Source organism: Gadus morhua, chromosome 3 (assembly GCF_902167405.1).
Source record: "Gadus morhua chromosome 3, gadMor3.0, whole genome shotgun sequence".
Classification (NCBI taxonomy): Eukaryota; Metazoa; Chordata; class Actinopteri; order Gadiformes; family Gadidae; genus Gadus; species Gadus morhua.
In genome coordinates, this window is record NC_044050.1 from 17,785,208 (window position 1) to 17,806,993 (window position 21,786).

Genomic DNA, 21,786 nt, shown 5'->3' on the forward strand with positions numbered 1-21,786 from the left:
TGATACTTTTCGGCATTTAATCTTTAATAGTGAGTGATTTCTTGTTTTTACTGTGGTATCCACCATACAATTAAGTCTTTACTTGAAGTAAATCAAAATGACAGCAACAACTCTCAGATCAATTACTTGATACATCTTCTGTTACAAAAACAAACAAAGAAAAATGTCTGACGTTTCGTCTGGGTCACATGAAAATAATGCAACAAAAAGAGAAAAATTATGCAAAAACAAATAATTTAAAAAGAAAAGAGTTAGTGACGTCTCTCTAACATTCAGGTAGTAAGCTCATAATTGATTGATACATTCATAACTCCTCCATATATATAAATATATACATATATATGTATATATATATATATATATATACATTTCTCCGAGCTCACAACACACTACGACGAGGGGTAAAACACATACGTTTTGCAGGATGGTTAAAGTATAAATTTCATATACTAAACTCAACATAGAGCCTTGCTGTGTTATTTACAATATACACTTTGAAAATTGTAAATTGGGTGAGATAAAAAAGGCACACGTTTTCCCTTCTTTAAATACAATGTAAACATCTCGTCAAAAAGCATGCATTAATTTCATCTTACAAAAAAGGGATATTTTAGACAAAGTACTTAAATATTGTATTCCAGCAAAATATAATTCTTTCAAAAATACTTTTCCATTCACTCTAAACCGGTTGACAGTTGTTGTTGTTTTTTTAAAGGGGGGCAAAGAACGACAAAGTCAGAGATTATTGTACATAGCGATGCACAATAAACAAACAAATAAAAACAAAACAGGAACAATAAAGTGAAACAAAATAGTGGGCTTTCGCTTGTTTATACATATATATACATCGATATATATACATATATTTATATATACTGATATATATGCTGTATTCACCCTTATTCACCGCATACAATCACCACCATCACCTCGTCGCCATGACCACGGTCGCTATGGACCCTAACACTAGTAACAGTGTACCAACCCATCCCAGTGTTGCTAACAATCCGTTCCTCGCTCTGGTCCAACTGTTTGCTGGGCTGATCATGGCTAAATTAATTTTGTTCTGCAACCTTGCAGCTAAAGTCTCATTTCACATTGTATTATCTCCACTGTGCAAAATCATTGTTTTGTCCAAGTGTAGAAATCGGATACGGTTAATCCTATATAATATGAATGCATAATACTCACGATTGCAAAAGGGAACATAGACACAAACTTAATAGTATACACCACACGTAGATGAGCATGCACAAGTACATACACACCCGCGCGCACACACACACGCACACGCACGCATCGGCAAATAGAAACTCACAAAGAATAATCACGCGCACACAACTATTCTCGTCCTTCTCAGCGCGTCTATCTGTCTTCTGTTCTGTTCTTTCTCTTCTGTTTCAGTAGCTTCACGGTCGTATTTTCCGAAATACTTTGCCATCACTGAGGTGCGAGAGACGCGGTACTGGTCCAGATCACCGGGTCTTACAAGACCCGGCATCTCTTGAAGTTTTGGCCCACAAAATGAGAATAAAATGAGAGAAATCAAACAAAACAACACTGACAGAAAGCAGTCAAAATGTCACCTTAACCAACCACCGAAGTGTCGGTTTGTTTTTCGCAACAGGTACCTAAAAAAACAACAAAAGTATTTGTACAGGAGCTGAGGAGAAGGTGAGTGCAGCGTTTTTATACCTGTAAATGTTACGCCAGGTATTTATGTCATGAAGCCGTTTGCTTAAAGCACTATCGCGACCGTAGGTGTTTTATTTTTTTTTTGTGTTATTTTTTGTTAAAGTTTTTTTTTTTTTCGGATTACATTAAGATAATAGAGCGTAGGGATTGAGCCCGCGTCCAAAGTGAGTATTCGGGATGGAGCGCCTGTGAAGTTTACTGTACATATTTACGTTATAGTTTGCATGGCTTTAGTAGAAAAAAGAAGCACCGTAAATGTAAAACGTCTGGGCTCGTCGTTTAAAAACGACAAACCTGGCGTCACACCTTGTATGAAAACGCTATGTTGTTATTCATATTATTATTTGTTATTATTTCTGGGAAGAGACGATACGTGGTGAGTTCACTAAGGGCTGGTTTCGCTTCATGGAGAGTAGAACGGAACAATAGGGACGGACAAGTATGGAGATCACATAAATAACTGTCCTTACTAGTATATAGATGCACCTTCGGTCTAACCGCCATCACTACTGAAGTCTGGAACTTTTCATTTCTAGCGTTTGAACGAAGAAAATAATTTTTTCCCCCCCACTGAGAAAAAAAAGTAGTACTCATCCTGAAATGGGTGTCTTACGTGCATTTTGCTCAAGCTTACCGCCAAACGATAGAAATGTTATATTTTTTTAAAACAGCATTAGCTCTGAGGTTTTGCATATTAGTTCTGATTGTATTGTGTTTTGCATTTTTTCTTATTTATAAAAAGGGTTTTCTGAATAAAGAGTTGAGAGAGTTGTGTTCTCCCAGGTGGAGAATCTCACGGTTGGGATTATCAAGGTTAGAATTGAAGTCACTATTCAGCTAGTATAGCCCTTTAAATATAGTCAAATAGACATTTTGCCTTAGGTTTGTTTTCTCGTAAAAAACAAACAAATTAATTATTTAGCCGTGTGTTGTTACGTTACTGTAAGTCAATACGTTGCAAAGCTAAAACTAGATATTGGCTCTTTTCTTTTGTACATATTTGAGAAGTACTGTGTTCATTTCTTTAAAGACTGCATAAGCAACTGCTAATGAGTGAGTTTTTTGTCTTTTTTTTTGTTAAATGTGAGAAAAGGTGTGTGTGGTAGTTTATGTGGAGTGTGTTTGTGCATTTCTTTCTACATACGTGGAGAAGAGTGTGTGAACTTTGTGATAATCCCTCTCACACACTACTTGTATAAATGTGTGTGTGTGTGTGTGTATATGTTTGCGCATGGTGCAAGGGGCGAAATGCTTCATTTTGGAAATGTATGGCTTGGTCTCCATAGAAAACACTTTGAAGTCATTGTCTTTTGGGCACGGGGGTCTGGCAAGGGGGGACAGGGGGACGGGGGAGGGGCTGGGGGTGGGGTCAGGGATGATCAGTCCTATCTCACTCCCCAAGACCTTCTTCTGGGTCCGTGTGTGTGCTCGTGTGTGTGTGTTTGTGTTTGTGTGCGATGTCCTCGACTCCCAAGAACCGTTTTTTTGTTTTTTTAATTCCCGCCCACAGAAGACGGAGAGTCTTAGGGGAATACAAGGGGGGTCATCTCTCCTCCCCTCGGACGACCCCCATCCTCACTCATCTCCACCCCTGGGTGAGGGGGTGGGGCGGGCAGGGCATCGGGGAGGGGGGGGGGGGGGGGAGGAAGGAGGGACACCACAGCAATGCACCCCTCTCTCCTTCTCGGTGTCCTCCGTCCTGGAGAGAGAGCTTCGATGGCGGGCGGTGGCGGCGGTGGGGGTGGAGGCGGTGGGGGTGGAGGCGGTGGGGGTGGCGGCGGCGGCACGGTACGGCCAACGGGTTCCACGGGTTTCCACAGAGGAGGCGATCCTTCCTCACCCTCCTCCCCCTCTTTCTCCTCCTCCTCCTCCCCCCCCCTCCGCCTTCCCCCCGCGGGCCCCTCGGCGTCTCCTCCCGGTGTCAGTGTGTGGCGTGTTGCGGTGCGTCTCTCTGTTGTCCTCCCGGTGCTCTGCGTTCCCCGTCCCGCGTGGGGGCAGGGGCGGCCGGGCGCGGTCATTTCTTGTGGAAGTACAGTGTGTGCGTGAGGCCCGACTCCACCTTTGGTATCTGGTCGCTGATGATCTCCACCAGCATGTCGGGGAACTCCACCTTCAGGGCCTCCGACTCGCGGAAGGTGTAGAAGCAGAAGTCCAGCAGGTTGCTCACCAGCTAGCGAAACCGATACACACACAGAGAGACGCACACACACACACACACACACACGCACGCACACAAAAACACACACACACACACACACAAACAGACAGACACACACAAGCACACATAGGACCAGATACACATATACACACACACACACACACACACACACCACACACACACAGATACAGACACACACACAAACAGTCACATGATCAGGTTTGAAAGTCGATATATATTCCACTGAGTTTGCCACTTGGGGGCACCACTGATACTTCTAAGACTTTGAATCCTATAGGAGGAGATCACCGCCATTAGCATCAATACAAAACACGGACACATGTTCGGAATCAACACTACGTCTCTTGATCTGATTATCCAGCCTTTTCATTGGCTCGGCCTTTCCACCGGGCCCAGGCCCCCTGTTGTCATTCTGTCACACACTGGCAGACCGTTGCATAAGAAGAAAAAGGCAATTTAGCCCAATTGTTGCGATGACCCCTGTATGCTGATTCAATAAAGTGGAGCTGGTATTGATTCCCTTCTGTTCCATTCACTACCAGAGCTGCTGGGCCCGGCCTGCCTGCTGCACATCAGACCCCCCCCCACCCCCCAACCCCTAGGGACAGACTGGAAATGCAATAAGCCCTATTCTGAAGCCCCAGTGCAATTAACCTGCCTAACTGAATGCATTAAGCTGAAGCCACTATATCGCCTCACTGCCAGGGACTTTTTCCACTGGAAGTGACAAGTCTTAAAACGCTGTGGACCTTGTTATCTGCATGCAGGCATCGTACATTCACCGGCCCTCACATTTATATTTACCTTAAACTGATGCTTGGTAAATATAACCTGTGTGGTCTTTTATCAGATGCTTTAGTCCAATGCGCCTTACTGTGAATTCAGTGAGGTGCCCTTATGGAGCAGTTAGGGGTTACCGTAATGCCTACAGGTACACCTCAGCTATTGGGGATGGAAACCTGGGCCTTTCAGAGCTCCCTCGAGTCCCAAACACCCCAACCACTAAGCTCCTATGTCCAACGCGAATATCGGGTCAAACTACGTGCAATCAATCGTACATGCGCCTGCAAACATTTAAGAAAAGTCTAGAGTCACGGCGAGAGATGGACAGACAGATAGTCAAACTCACAGAGAGGCTGGAAGACAGACAAACAGATTTGAAGACAGAGAGACAGACAGAAAAAGAGAAAGACAGACAGACAGACCGACAGACTGAGGGACAGACTGAGAGTAGACAAATGGACAGACAGAGACAGATGGCAGACAGAGAGGCAGACCAGCAAAGAAAGAGAGAGGCACGCAGACCGACAGAGAGATAAACACAAAGACAGAATACAGACAGGCAGAGAGACAGACGGACCCGAGGCAGACAGACAGACACACGGACAGAGCGGCCGACAGACAGGCGGGCGGAGGGACTCACGTCGTGCATGGCGTCCAGCAGCTTGGTGAGCTGGAAGAAACGCTGCCAGGTCTGACCAGAGTTGTTGGTGGCCTTGCCCACCGAGCGCCTCAGCTCCTTGATGTAGTTCACCCTCATCTCCTCGAACGCCGCCTGGCTCTTCAGACCCTCCTTGGGCACTGGAGAACAAACACAGGCCTGCTCGTAAAAAACCCCGGACCGCACCTCCTCTCACCTCCTCTCACCTCACCGGACCAGACCAGACCAGACCGGATGGGACGGACTGGGGCGGTGCACGGCAGGGCCATGGGTCTCAACGTGACTCTGTAAACCCTGCCTACCGCTCCCAGGCTCCAGTGCAGTGTGTTTCTGTTACTTATTTGACCCCGCATTTTGGGGTGAAATCTTTCTTTCCCCTCCGAAAACCTTTTGACGGTCTGTTTGTTTGCTGGCTAGTTAGTCAAAGGTCTCTGGGTCGATAGAGAGACAGTCTCATGATAAGAGTTTCTATCCAAAGGGAGTCGAAGTCGTGGCACGTTCGTGGTATGGTTCAGTTACATGATACCGTTTTATAAACAGTCAAATATATACATACATAAATAGGCTATTGAACTATCTATCCGGGCCTATCAGTGTTTACACTTTGCATGTTCAGTGATTTTCTGAATAAAAAGGACCAAATGAGCCTGGCTGTGCACATTGGTCATAGCTCTACAACATAGAACGATTCCCAGAGCTGCGCCGCGATCGAATCCCCCACCAAGTCCGACAGGGCACTCGACAGCTTGTAGATCAGAGAGCTACAACACATAGCCGCAAGAAACATGACACACTTCCTCACGTCTCCGCATCCCACAAACAAAAGTTGTTTGTCGTCGTATTCCATCTCCAAACCGACGCACAGCGCGCAGCCAGAAGGAAAGCTCTTTGAGGCCAGAGACAAATCTTGACTTTCCCTTTCTGTTTTTCTCCATCTATGCCATGGTTCAAAACGTTTCCGGCTTTGGGGGACCGGCGCTTTGAAAATATGTGATTAAGAGAAGTCAAAGGGGCCACACATCGGGGGCCCCTGCGAATCCGAGTGAGACTGAGGAGGCGGGGGGCCTCTGTGGCCCCGGCAGCGGCCCCCGAGGCAGTTGGTTTAGCAGTCACAGTGTGGCTCAACATGCCGAGCAGAGCCGAGGGCTCGTAAAAATTTTACGGCCACATTTTTTAACAGGTATTACATAAAACATTTAAAAAATGAAATTGTGGGGCATGAATGCGTGTGGATTCGTTTTCACAAAATAACCCCAATGTACCAATATAAGTTGTAATTACTGCAAGTTGTAATTAATTATCTTCTTTTTTTTCCTGTTCTCGGTTGCTTGTTCTCGTTTTTAATTAGGAAGCTTCAAATGAAATCACAATCTACCTGGGGCATTACAGCCCAAAGTAGAAAAATAAGAACTAGCTGCGAATAACAAACATTTCATTTTCGGGAAAACAGTTGGAGAAAGAAAATATTTCTCAAGGAAATACAAACCTATGTCGTGTCGGGAAAGGAACAGCATCTTTATAAAACATGATAATTGTAGCTCTGTATCTCTATATTTATTCCAGTGACTAGCCCACGGTCTCCGTTTCATTTTGTCATGCATACATCTGCATAGTGGGGGAAGCATTTCAACATCCTCTGGCTCACAGAGACAAGGAATTGAAGCTGTACCGAGTTTTAGGATTATTCCCGCACGAACGATACATGTACGTACGCCTACCGATAAAACAACACGGTTCTCTTTCCGTGCTGCCACATCCATCTTTGTCTCAGCGTTTTTGTTCCGAGACAAGGACAGAAGGAGAGACGTGGATACAGGGAGGCTAGCTTTCGGCAGAGAGGACAAAGTCACACAGAAAAGTTTTTTTACGAACTTGACTTTGAGCCAATGGCTGGCTGATTAAGAAACACCTCACTTCTCCTGAGGTGCCCCTTGGATTGGCCTCTCGCGAAAACCTTCAATTATCCTACAGCCGCGGCTAAGACCTCAAATACAGACCTGAATAATCAAGGCAGACACTAATACACGGTCGTCCACCGCTACATTTAGCACAACGCCAACGCCACCACCGCTTCGGAAACGAAACCGCAACAGAAAGCAAAACGCGGATCGTATCGTGTGCTAGATTTAAGCGTTGCCAAAACCAGTCCTGCACACTTTCTATCCATCGCTGGGTCGGTGAAATGTTAACACAACCTGCTCCGGCCAATTGTTCCTGATCGAGGAAATCTGAATAAACAGAGAGAGGAAAGGAGAGTCAATGCTGAAACACACGGGGGACCTACGCCCACGCAGGAGACGCCGGCTACGCCGTGGACGCGACATGACGGCAACGTGCTAAAACCCAGCAACGTGTTCCAATCCTCTTGTTGTTCTCCTGCTGACCCACATACTCCCTGATTAGAAACCGGCCTGGCATTTAGGGATGGGGGGTGGGGGGGACGGGGGGGGGCACTCTTGGTAAATGGGCGAATTCAACTATTGTCACCGGCGACAACAGCGGGCAAGTGCCGAAGACATGAACCGGCTGGTGTTTTTCTCGTCAGGAGCCGAAGTGCGATTGAAGCGCACGGTAAAAAGATAGATACACGCTTTTGATCTTTTGTCTGTGTCTTTCTCAACAGATTTTGGTTTGACAGTCAGGGAGAGACAAGATGCTTCCTGCTCCATGAGGCCGGGACATGCCCTGATTGACAGCTCTGTTGATGGTATAATACCTCACACCGTTCAGAGTCACAGTATAATGGGCCCGGGAGCCATATTACAGAGAACACAGGAGAAGCCAATGAATTTAAAAAAAAACATGCAAGGGCAATTATCCAAACCTTTCATCGATGCAAGTGATAACAAATATCAACGTGTTTTATTCACGTCACAGTTTGCATTAAAGGTGGAATAGACAAACTACGCTTCATTTTATAAATGTATGTACTGTTAGAAAGGTTGTAAAAAAATAAAGTCAGTTGTGGGGGGTGGCATGGCGTGGGAATGCTCTGTCTGTGCTTCTTTGTTGAGGTGAGGCGTTGTGACTGGGTCAGGGCCTCCAACTCCTCTACACAGGTTCACATCAGACACCAGAGGCTCAGTGAAACCTTAGCCAAGGTCAGAGAGGAAGAGCCTCTCTCTCTCCCTCTCTCTCCCCCTCTCCCTCTCTCTGTCCCTCCATCTCTGTCTCTCCATCTTTCTCCCACATTCTTTTACCTCTCTCTATCCCTCTCTCTGTCTCTCTTTCTGTCATTGTCTTTATTTCTCTCCCTCTCTCTCTCTCTCTCTCTCTCTCTCTCTCTCTCTCTCTCTCAATATGACCTCTGTCTTTCCTTCTGTCTTCCCTAGCTCTCTGTACCCACGTGTCTGTCTCGCTGCTCTTTCTAAAACACAGAAATACACACATCATCCCAAAGGCACTTTGAGATGGTGTGTTCTGAGGCTTACAGGCACGTACACCGGGCACGCGCACACACAGACACACACAGACATGCACGCACACACACACACATGCACATACGCAAACATACACACACACACACACACACACACACGCACAATTACACTTTGTATACAATCCACACCTTAAGATTTGTCAGAACACGTCAGGTGATCATGTGCCCTTGATCAACACACGGGTTCTGACAACTCATCTTCACAAAAATTATGCAACTACGCTTCGAGAATCCCTCACACACACTGCTCTTGAAATACTGAAACCAAGTGAAACCGGTGTGATTTCTCCAGACATTTCAGAAATGGATTAGTGTTTGCCGTTCTGATAATAGAGTTCAACATTCGGCTGAGAGTCAACAGAGACATACGGCCAGGGAGAGCGAGAGAGAGGGAGGGCGAGAGAGACGCGGGTTTGTGCCAACCCCACCGCTCGGTATATGATGAAGATCGTTAAGGTGAGGTAGACGAGAAGCAAGGCTTCCTGTGACACATTAGGAACCATGTATGTGCGTTTGTGTGAGAGTGTGTGTGTGTGACTGTGAGAGTGTGTGTGACTGTGAGAGTGTGTGTGTGTGTGTGTGTGTGTGTGTGTGTGTGTGTGTGTGTGTGTGTGTGTGTGTGTGTGTGTGTGTGTGTGTGTGTGTGTTTGCGTAGGCGTATGTGTGTGTTTGTAGTATTGCGTCTTAACCAAATTAGCACAGCAGATCCTATACCAGCTGCTTGGACAGGTGCTACAGCTGAAGCCACTTAAAGCGCTCTTTCCCTGCTCCGTTCTGCACCCCCCCCTCCTCCCCCCTCCTCCCCCCTCATCCCCCCTCCCACCCCTCCTCCCCCCTCCCAGCCTTCCCTTTTAAAATTCCGAGCAGCGTTTGGAGGAAGCGGAGGGAAACCAGCAGGTCCTGGAGCCCAGGCTGCTAGCAAGCTTTATTAGCTGCAGCCGGACCCCATGAAAAGAACAAGAGGGAGGGAGAGAGAGAGAGAGAGAGAGAGAGAGAGAGAGAGAGAGAGAGAGAGAGAGAGAGAGAGAGAGAGTCGTTGAGAGAGAGAGGAGAGTGGTGGAGAGAGAGAGATACAGAGAGAGTGGTTGAGAGAGAGAGAGAGAGAGAGAGAGAGAGAGAGAGAGAGAGAGAGAGAGAGAGAGAGAGAGAGAGAGAGAGAGAGAGAGAGAGAGAGAGAGAGAGATACAGAGAGAGAGAGAGAGCTGGAGAAAGAGAGAGATGGAGAGAGCGGGATACAGAGAATGAGAAAGAGAGTTGGAAGCAAGGATCGGAGAGGTAGGGCTTTAGAAACACAAAGAACACCTCTCTCTCACACTTTCTTTTACACTCTTGCTCACTCTCTCGCACACACACAGACACACACACATATACACACACATGCACACACACATACACACACACACACACACACACACACACACACACACACACAGACACACACACACACACACACACACACACACACACACACACACACACACACAGACACACAGGCCTGTTCTCTTATGGCACATTCTTTTGTTCCGTCTCTCTCTGGCTCTCTCATCCTTTCATCCCTATAGCCGTGCACCTGCCTCCGTCTAGAAACCACAAACTTTTGCTCTGAACTTCTGTCTCAACCCTTCCCTCCCCAATGCTTCTAACCATCTGAAATATGTCTCATTATGAACTACTTTGACCAAAAAAAAATTGCGTTGTTTTTGTAAGAGGCCCAAAGTGATGCTAACAGAATAGAATCCATTTAATTGTAGATACCGCGGCCATCGTCTTTGTCCAAAGGTATTTGAACTACTGCCGGAAGAATAAAAACTCATTGCTCGGTGCAGATAACGCCAAGAGGTCGAACGGTGAACAAAACATGACAAACAGGACAAAGTAACAATATGAGCTTTAATGTGGCTCATGTGAGTGGATCTACCTGTCTGTCAAACAGGTTCATACAATCTATAAACCGAAACAATGGTTCATATATGCAGAATGAAATGCATTGAGCAGATTTATTAGTGTCTTGTGTCTTGTGTTTCATGCAGGGTAAGACTGGTTCATGGGCGATGGAAATATTTTATGCATCTTCTGCCAGGACTGCAGTATTTGGTCTTTTGTTGGCCACACAACTGAAAGTGTCTGACTGGTATTGAGCTTTGTTCCCACCTCCATCCTACTCCTGGGCTAGTCTGGCGTGGCGGACATTTTCCAACAGTTTTAAACTGTTATGTCACGTATCCTTAGCCTAAGGGCTGACTGTAACATAGACCCTTAACAGTCCCCATCACATACTGGACAATGATTTGTAACACCCTAAACAAATGAAATCCCTCACAGAAAAATAAAGCTATTTTTATTTAATTCTACAACACAGGTATGGAAACTGTAGAAAAGAATGTAGTTTATTTTTTGGACAACCCTGCTCCCAACGCTTTTGTGCACAAACCGTGACCTGCAGAATCAGATCGACCGCCGGAGAACGCGAATCCCAATCACCTACGTCCTAACGGTCAAACGTTCCCTGGTTCTCTCTGCAGAACACAGAGCGGTTCTCTCTTATATTAGCAAATAGACAAGCCGTGACGCTTCCTCTTAAGACCCTCGCTATTACAAAGTCTACATTTAATCCAGACTTTTTCCACTTCCCCCTCACAAACATTCTCCCGATCCAGTTCTCAGCTAAAGCTGGACAGCCATATTAACAACAAGCACACACACCACACACGCCGCCGGCGGACCGCAGGGCGTGGAAGTGAGCCGACGCCACCGGGGTCTAAAACAGAGCACCTTTTGGTGCGGTCGCCCTAACCGCTCGAGGTTTTGATCCATTCAAAGCTGATAGAGTTCCCCGTCTCGTCAGTCATAATACGCTCCCCGTCGTCTCCCTGATTTCTCCCAGAGCGGCTCCGATAACTAAATCAATAAATACCTCCTCAATAAATATTGCCTCAAATTGGTGCTGGTTCACAGGGCCGGAGGTCTGACGGAGGCCGTGTCCGCCTCACACAAACAGACGACCGTCCCACCGTGCTACCGGCTATCGCTCTCTCTGGCTCTGTCCCTTTCTCTAGCTTGTTCTCTCTCTCTCTCTCTCTCTCTCTCTCTCTCTCTCTCTCTCTCTCTCTCTCTCTCTCTCTCGCTGGGTCCCTCGTTTTTGGCTCTTTCTCTCTGTGTCTCTGTCTCTCTCTCACTCTCACACTATATCTCGTTCTCTGCTTCACTTTCCACAACCTATTGATCTATATCTCTATCCATCTGTATCTTCACACAACGTGGCCTTCTATCCTCATCTTTCCTCTCTCTCTCTCTCTCTCTCTCTCTCTCTCTCTCTCTCTCTCTCTCTCTCTCTCTCTCTCTCTCTCCCTCTCTCTCTCTCTCTCTCTCTCTCTCTCTCTCTCTCTCCCCCTCTCTCTCTCTCTCTCTCTCTCTCTCTCTCTCTCTCTCTCTCTCTCTCTCTCTCTCTCTCTCTCTCTCTCTCTCTCTCACTCTCTCTCCAAATGCCTAACTTCATATTTTCTTTCTCCAATAACTGAACTGCCTGCCTTCTTTGCTATGTTTGACCCAAATGAACAGGACCAATGCAGTCTTATAATAGAAAACGAAGGGAGAGATATGCTGGATTCACTGACTGGCTGCAGTGTTCAGGACCCCAGTAAGGAGATGAGTGAGTTAAAGGTTGCTTGTTGTTGACTGATGCATGTAAAGCAGTGGCTTCTCTGCTGGGAGGGTGACATTCGCAACAGCATGTGGCATACAGGTACACACAATCATGAATCATATGAAACAGTTTCCCCGCAGCTTACCCAAACACATTGAAACTGCCACACACAAACAAACAATACAAACAAATATGAACAGATGTATAGGCACATGTACTGATCTAACAGACACACATACACACACACACACACACACACCTGCACACATCCAACGCCTGACCCACACATACACACACGCACGTGCATGAGCTCCTGCACAGACATGCACAAGCACCCACGCACACACAACGCCTCTCACCTGTGCTGAGCAGCAGCAGCACCTTCATGGAGAGGAACTCGTCATAGGTAAGCTGCAGCCGGACAAACTCCAGGCTCACCTGCCTCATTCCCACACACAGGTCGTACATGGCGGACAGCTGCATGCGCTCCCTGGGACGGGGAGAGAGAGGCAGAGGGAGAGAGAGAGAGACATTGACATATTATTATCTCCTAACATTTTCCCTCTCACCTTTACATTGGGTGTCAATAGTTCATATTGTGTTCATGAAAAGTTACCTATAACCTTTAAAGGTGACTATAAATGTTATAGGTGCAATACTTACTTGCCAATGAAAGTAACTGAGGTACTATATTCCAATTACAAAGATAACACAAATGAATATTAGATACCTTTGACCTTTTGCCTTAAGTTGAGGCTCAACTTAGCTCTATAAATTTGGCCTTAAATTTTATAGAGTTTATTACATTATATTTAAGAATTCACCAGCAAAAAGCCTCCTGTGTCATGTGATCTATAATTATGTGATTGGTTTATAGGTAGTTCTGTTGAAAAAGGGGGGTTAGGTCAGATGACAGATATAGCAGCACTTGTTTCATGTACCTCTCATGACCGAGTGGATACGTTGAGACGGTTTCATACCACAAGTTAAAAAGTAAGCAATTAAAGAAGCTGGGGTTAATTGGGATCATGTGAGATTCATTCATTGATTATCTTTCTGTTTTGGATTTGAAGCTTGGCAGCTCACTCACTAACTCACTCACACACTGACTCTATGGGCCCTATTTTAACGGTCTGAAACGCAAGTGGGAAGCGCAAAGCGCAAGTAGCTTTTTGGGCGGTTCTACGACGCTATCGCTATTTTACAGGCGGATAAATGACGCTTGCGCCGCGGCGCAAGCGTCATAGGGTTGGTCTGAAGCAGCCTAATTACCCGTAGGTGTGGTTTGGGCGTAACGTGCAACAAACCAATGAGAGTGCCAGCTCCCATCCCCTTTAAGAGCCATGAGCGCATTTGAATCGGACGAGTTGATATTTTGACAGCGCGTCTGCAGTCTCTGATGAGACAGATGCACATGAATTTCAAACTGCAAATGGCTTAGTTTATTGCCAAATAATATGGCCTAATTCACACATGGAATAAGGGGGTTTCTTCCACAACTTCAGAAATACTGAGTCCTCAAATAAATTTCGGCAAAGAAAACGTATGATAGGCTATAACATATGATATGCGGTAACTGTGGTTCTATTTAATGATATACGCAATACATTATAAACATTGTTTCTTATCAGTATTGTATGCTATCCTAATATGCATGTGTCCCCGCGGTAATAGACATTGCCATTGATTGTATTATGCGTTACGTGTTTAGTTTGCCCAAGTGAAGGAGTTCAAGTACCTCGGGGTCTTGTTCGCGAGTGAGGGAACTATGGAGCGTGAGATTGGCCGGAGAATCGGAGCAGCGGGGGCGGTATTGCGTTCGCTTTACCGCACCGTTGTTACGAAAAGAGAGCTGAGCCGCAAGGCAAAGCTCTCGATCTACCGGTCGATCTTCGTTCCTATCCTCACCTATGGTCATGAGGGTTGGGTGTTGACCGAAAGGACGAGATCGCGGGTACAAGCGGCCGAGATGAGTTTTCTCAGAAGGGTGGCTGGCGTCTCCCTTAGGGATAGGGTGAGAAGCTCAGCCATCCGTGAGGAACTCGGATTAGAGCCGCTGCTCCTTTACTTAGAAAGGAGTCAGCTGAGGTGGTTCGGGCATCTGGTAACGATGCCCACTCGGCGCCTTCCTTGGGAGGTGTTTCAGGCACGTCCAGTGGGGAGGAGACCTCGGGGAAGACCCAGGACTAGGTGGAGAGATTATGGGCCCTATCTTGCATCCGGCGCAAGTGACTTAGTCACTGGCGCATGTGTCGTTGCTAGTTTACAACTGGCGCAGAGCGCTCTTTTGCCACCTGCGCCACTCGCCGGTAAATTAGGGAATGATCTTGCGCCCCAAGGGGCGGTTCGGCGGAAGGAGGAGGCGTGTTCTGGCGCAAACGGTATTTTGCCGTCTCTGAATACCATTGCGCTACTGACCAGGAAATACCTGGTTTAAAGTCAGTGGCGCGTTGTTCAGATGCTATTTTAAGGGCGCAAGCATACATGCGCATGCGATGCATACGGATTGCTTGTGCACCTCGTGCATACACAGGCTACACTTTGCTTCTCTCATCTACCTAGCCGCACATTCTTGGTAAATTATTTGGGAAAGAACAGCTGATGCAGCGGTAATAAGTTGTAGGCTACTTTTTAATCAATGCATCTGCAAACACCGTACAGCAAACACATATTTTCTTGACACAGACATCGTGTAGGCCTACATGCCCATAACTTTTAGGATTGATGAGTAGGCCTATTTGATCGTGAAAAACATTGTTTTACCGCGAGTGAGTGTTAAAAAGAATGAATGAATGCGGGCGCGCGTGTGTGCTCTGTTTAAACACACGCAAACTAAACGCTCTCATCATCATCTCATCTTCGTCCGCTTATCGGGGGTCGGGTCGCGGGGGGAGCAGCTCAAGCAGGGGGCCCCAGACTTCCCTTTCCTGGGCCACATTGACCAGCTCTGACGGGGGGATCCCGAGGCGTTCCCAAGCCAGTGTTGAGATGTAATCTCTCCACCTAGTCCTGGGTCTTGGGAACCACAGTTGCCGCATATCATATGTTATAGCCTATCATACGTTTTCTTTGCCGAAATTTATTTGAGGACTCAGTATTTCTGAAGTTGTGGAAGAAACCCCCTTATTCCATGTGTGAATTAGGCCACATTATTTGGCAATAAACTAAGCCATTTGCAAATTCATGTGCATCTGTCTCATCGGAGACTGCAGACGCGCTGTCAAAATATCAACTCGTCCGATTCAAATGCGCTCATGGCTCTTAAAGGGGATGGGAGCTGGCACTCTCATTGGTTTGTTGCACGTTACGCCCAAACCACACCTACGGGTAATTAGGCTGCTTCAGACCAACCCTTTTGACGCTTGCGCCACGGCGCAAGCGTCATTTATCCGCCTGTAAAATAGCGATAGCGCCGTAGAACCGCCCACAAAGCTACTTGCGCTTTGCGCTTTCCCACTTGCGTTTCAGACCGTTAAAATAGGGCCCTATATCTCAACACTGGCCTGGGAACGCCTCGGGATCCCCCCGTCAGAGCTGGTAAATGTGGCCCGGGAAAGGGAAGTCTGGGGCCCCCTGCTTGAGCTGCTCCCCCCGCGACCCGACCCCGGATAAGCGGACGAAGATGAGATGATGATGAGAGTGTTTAGTTTGGATGTGTTTAAACAGAGCACACACGCGCGCCCGCATTCATTCATTCTTTTTAACACTCACTCGCGGTAAAACAATGTTTTTCACGATCAAATAGGCCTACTCATCAATCCTAAAAGTTATGGGCATGTAGGCCTACACGATGTCTGTGTCAAGAAAATATGTGTTTGCTGTACGGTGTTTTCAGATGCATTGATTTAAAAGTACAACTTATTACCGCTGCATCAGCTGTTCTTTCCCAAATAATTTACCAAGAATGTGCGGCTAGGTAGATGAGAGAAGCAAAGTGTATGCGCGAGGTGCACAAGCAATCCGTATGCATCGCATGCGCATGTAAGCATGCGCCCTTAAAATAGCATCTGAACAACGCGCCACTGACTTTAAACCAGGTATTTCCTGGTCAGTAGCGCAATGGTATTCAGAGACGGCAAAATACCGTTTGCGCCAGAACACGCCTCCTCCTTCCGCCGAACCGCCCCTTGGGGCGCATGATCAATCCCTAATTTACGGGCGAGTGGCGCTGGTGGGAAAAGAACGCTCTGCGCCAGTTGTAAACTAGCAACGACACATGCGCCAGTGACTAAGTCACTTGCGCCGGATGCAAGATAGGGCCCTATGTGTGAGGGTCGATTGCATTGCAACCGTTCCTGGAAGGAGACACCCCTCTGCTGTGTGCCTGCTCAAGGCGTTGTCCCTCTGGCTGCGTGAGAGTTCATCCCTTACCCTTCAGAGAGCTCAGAGTCTGGGCGGTGCGGGAGTCTACGTGTCCTATGGGCCCGCCGGAGCCCCTATGAGACTCACTGTAATCAACAGCTTTACAAAGACAATTGACCTGACTTGACTTGTTTCGCACACACACATACTCACTGACTCGCTTACTCACTCACTCACTCACTCACTCACTCACTCGCTCGCTCACCTCATAAATACCACAACAGCTCAGCCATATGAGAGGAGCAACCCGTCCACTGAACAACAGCATGAGCCGGGAAGGGAAGAGGGAGCCGGTGAGGCGGAACTCAGCCTGCAGGAACACAAGTCCGAGAGATCCACCACTCAACCCAGGCCACGGCCGAGTGGGCCCAGGCCACATATGTCTCTTCCCCGCTGGCACATACGCATGCACGCACACACACACACACACACTCACACACACACACACACACACACATCAGGTACGCACGTGCGTCACATACACACAGATGCACGCACACAATCAGACACTTGCAAACACACAGACACCCACACACAATCAGACACTTTCGCATACAGACACATACAAACACACACACACAATCAGACACTTTCGCATACACACACACACACCACACACACACATGCACACACAATTAGACACTCGCACATACACACACACACACACACACACACACACACACACACACACACATACACACACACACACACACACACACATACACACACACACACAGACACACACACACACACACACACACACACACACACACACACACACACACACACACACACACACACACACACATATTGTAAACACTCTCAATCTTAGAGTCCAGTGTGGTGAAAATACCCTAATATCGTACCGACAACCGAAACAACAGTTCCCCCAGCATTAGTGTCATTTTATGTATTTTTCATCACGCCATTGCCTGGCCAATTGACACCAAGCGGGCAATAATTCCACCCAATCGCAAACGAGCAGTTGCAGTTCCAGTTGTTCCCCGGAGGAGGTGCTGACCCTGAGGATTAATTCTGGCGGTTACTCTCTCACCGTCGACACACACAGACACACTCTTCTCTCTTTCTCTGTCTCTTTCGCTCTCTGTCTGACTCACCCACCCAAACACACACACACACACGCTCGTGATATAAAACTAAATCTGAATTTAAGTAACAGAAGAATGGCAGGAAGCATCTGGTGTCCAGATGCAGTGGAAACATGGCAGCACTTATCTGCAGCTGCCGCTTCCATTTATATCCGCCGTCATTTAGGAGGACTTCTGGAGCATAATCATCCAAGGTAAACCAAGGCTGTGTTTTACTCGTCATATAGAGTAACCCGCCAGCCTATGTATGGGCTTAGATGGTGGATCATCCCCACGTTATGTTAACAGTAACACGATTAAACATTGAGTTGCTGGTGCTACCATGAGTGACCGTACAATATATAACTATATATTTTATATGTATAAAATATAAGACTGCTGCTTTCTGACCAGGTGGAGAGCAGTACGTTCCTGCTGAAAGGGGTATGATGGAGTTGTTTTGCACCGGCATCGGGCTGGGTTTGTGTACACTGCTTTGAAAAAAGTACTGCAGCATTGTTCTCTACAACAACTCTGGTGCTGGTGTTTCAGAATGTCTTCACACACACTTTTCTTTTCTGTAAATCAATTTTGCTGAATCACTGCCTTAAAATGAGCTCTTGGATTTTTTGGTGGGAGAGAGAGGGCAAGAGAAAGGGAGACAGGGGGAGTTGAGAGATATAGATGGAGAGGGAGAAGGTAAGAGAGAGAGGAAGAGAGGGAGGGAGGGAGAAAAATAACCTGTAGCGATCTCCTCCCACTCAATCCCTCTCCGCCATCCTTTCCTCTCTCTCCCTCTCTCTCTCTCTCTCTCTCTCTCTCTCTCTCTCTCTCTCTCTCTCTCCTTTTCTCCCGTTCACATACTCAATCAAACAGTCAGTGGCTATGGCAGAGACACAGGAATGAATACTAATCTTAAACTAAAAAACTTGAACGTAATGAGATTGAGTTATGCCCAGGGGTGTACTGAAGGGTAAACACACTTAAACTCTATTTACCCACCTCTTAAAAACCTAAAATAGCATTTATAGTTATCACCACCATGCAGTGTCCACACAAACCCTAGCACATAGCTTAGCAGGAGGTAGCCATGACGGCAGAATGTTAAACATTGAATTGGTCTATTTTGGTTCTCTTTTTAATGGCCACTAGGGGTTGTTTGTTTGCAACAGACTCAGCCCATGTAGAGTTTATCAGGAATAAGCACAACTTCTATTTCAATAGAGTTTACTTTATTAACACCTCTATCTCCTAATCCAAACTGTGTGGGTGTCTTTGGTACATATTCTTACATGAGATCATTATTGAAACCCTTACCCTAACACAGCCCTTTCAATATGTCGGCAAACAGAGGGGGGGTGTGTCTGTGGGCTGATTGGCAGGTCACAGTGACCGTGGTGCATTTCCTGGCTCGGTCTGTGCGAGGTTCCACGCTCTTATTTCTACTGTAGTTTTCCATTGAAGATTGCGCCGCCTTAATACAAACTTTATGTATTTTTAAACATCCTTCAAATGTTACGATTGTTTTTTTACAGCCTTGAGAGTTCTAGTCGGGACTCGCAGGAATCCGTGGAGGTTGGGGAATACGCACTTTTTATTCATAGACACAGGAGCAGCTGGTATATGTATATTCCGGGTTGTTATTGTGGACTTTTTTATTATTGCAGTATTATTGTTATTACATTCAATATGTTTCTATATATATGTAAAAAAAAATACTTAGATTTAGAGAGTTATAGAGGAACCCGTTGTGTTATTCTCCATTTCTAACCATAATAACGTCTCACAACAGAGGTGGAGGGTATTGTTATTTGCTCCACTGCTCCTCATCAGCCCATATGCTGTCTGTCTGTCCATCTGTCTGTGTGACGCAAAAAGCGTATCTGTCCTCTCTTTCTCTCTCTATCTCTCCCCCTCTCTCCCTCTTACTCTTTCTCCCTCTCCCTCTCTCTGATCTAAGAGAGGGTTTTGGCTGGGAGTGAGTGAGTGGATATTTAATGAATGCCTTAATGCTCCGAGTCAATAAGCACTAAGTAACTATGGAAACAATTATACACAGCCTGCCCTCTGGTCCCATGCAGCCTTCAAATACCAAACCCAGGGAGAGATAGCGTTGGCATCAGGGCACGGCCATTTTACTCATCTGACGCTGACTAATTGATGGAAAGAGAGAGAGAGAGGGAGAGAGAGAGAGAGAGAGAGAGAGAGAGAGAGAGAGAGAGAGAGAGAGAGAGAGAGAGAGAGAGAGAGAGAGACTCATTCTGTGGCCCAGTTCCAGGAAATACTTTGATTCACTCCCTCAACGTTTGCTCATTTTTTGCAGAGTACATGCACTTAAAATCCATATTTCACCTTGTTTGTTATTTTCACCTTTTTGTAGAACTTTGTTATTTTCCTTTGTTTGATTTTGAAATTGCTTTGGCAATGTGATTGTTTATTTGTATTTGGATTGTAATTGAATTTAATAGAATGAATTTATTTTATTTTATTGAGAGAGAGAGACAGAGCTAGAGAGATAAAGAGAGAGACAGTTAGAGAGAGAGGGAGAGAGGGAGAGAGAGAGAGAGAGTTAGAGAGAGAGAGAGAGAGAGAGAGAGAGAGAGAGAGAGAGAGAGAGAGAGAGAGAGAGAGAGAGAGAGAGAGAGAGAGAGAGAGAGATAACTAACCAAAGACAACACATCGGGCAAAGTAGGGAGGAGAGACAGAGAGGAGAGTATGTGTGTTCTGTTGTGTTGTGCGCCTCTTGACCTGATAAAAGGCAACAACAAAGACATCCCAGGCATCGACACCCATGGCGCTGACACCCAGCCAGCCAGCGAAGCCGAGGGCCCCGACACCCAGCCAGGCACTGAAACCCGTTGACGTCACAGCAGCACGCGTGTGACATCCATCCGGCACCAACCAATACCTCCCGCTGACGCCTGTCCACAGGACGGCCGTGGAGCGGTACACGGGGCCCGTCCATCACAGGGGACAGCAGGGGGCCTCGTTAGCGGCGTCCCATACGATCGCCTCTCCTTCCTGTCTGGGTGTATGCTGTGTACTGTAGATCTGCTGGGAAAGAGGACTTTTGGGCCCTTAATCGCTCGTTCATTTTAATATCGAGAGTAAAATATTTGAATGCTGTTATACTCATTTGTAGTTGTATTATTAGTATTATTTATATTATTGTTATTAGCAGTAGTATTAGTATTATTTACATTACTGTTATTAGTGGTAGTATTATTACGACTTACATTACTGTTATTACTAGTGGTATTAGTATTATTTACATTATTGTTATTAGTAGTAGTATTTGTATTATTTACGTTAATATTATTAGAAATAGCATTAGTAATATTACTTTATTGTTATTAGTAGCAGCATTACTACTATTAATATTATTGTTATTAGTAGTAGTATTATTGACATTATTTGTATTAGTAGTAGTAGTAGTAGTAGTATTTATTTTATTGTTATAGAAGTAGCATTTGTTCTATTTACATTATTGTTATTAGCAGTAGTATTAGCATTAATATCATTATAATTTTTGTATTCTCCATGACTCATTTCATCATCCTCAGTTATTCTGTAACTGCACAATGTAAGACCAAATGGAGCTGGTAATTGTCCTTGAAGCGTTCTACCAGTGGACTAACTTCAGTATAACTGCCAAGTGGTTAGCGCAGGATGAATCTGCGGTGTTCCGCCGACAATCCAGAGGAACATTTTGATCACTCATCTTGAAACCTCCAGAGAAATTGGCACCTCATTTCAGGCTTCTGAGTCATTTTTTGGACCTCAAAAAGAATGAGGAAACAGTTATCGACAAAAGTCATTCTGTGCTTTCCTTTGTGGTTGCCACTAGGCCAAAGTTATGAGATCTCAGACACTGAACCCGTCAACTGTACACCATTTCATTCTCCACCAGTCCTGCAGCATGTGCCCAGAGTCCACAAC

General features: G+C 46.1%; 1 protein-coding gene across 1 annotated transcript in view; it reads right to left on the reverse strand.

Annotated features, from left to right (window-relative positions):
- Positions 1-21,786, reverse strand: part of nr3c2 (nuclear receptor subfamily 3, group C, member 2) — a 68,207-nt gene continuing 46,421 nt past the window's right edge. Inside the window, exons 7-9 of the mRNA XM_030350983.1 lie at positions 12,757-12,887; positions 5,298-5,455; positions 1-3,865 (exon numbers count right to left, since the gene is read on the reverse strand). Of these exons, the coding sequence (XP_030206843.1) occupies positions 3,710-3,865; positions 5,298-5,455; positions 12,757-12,887 (445 nt within the window). The 3' untranslated portion in view covers positions 1-3,709. The remainder of the gene's footprint in view (positions 3,866-5,297; positions 5,456-12,756; positions 12,888-21,786) is intronic.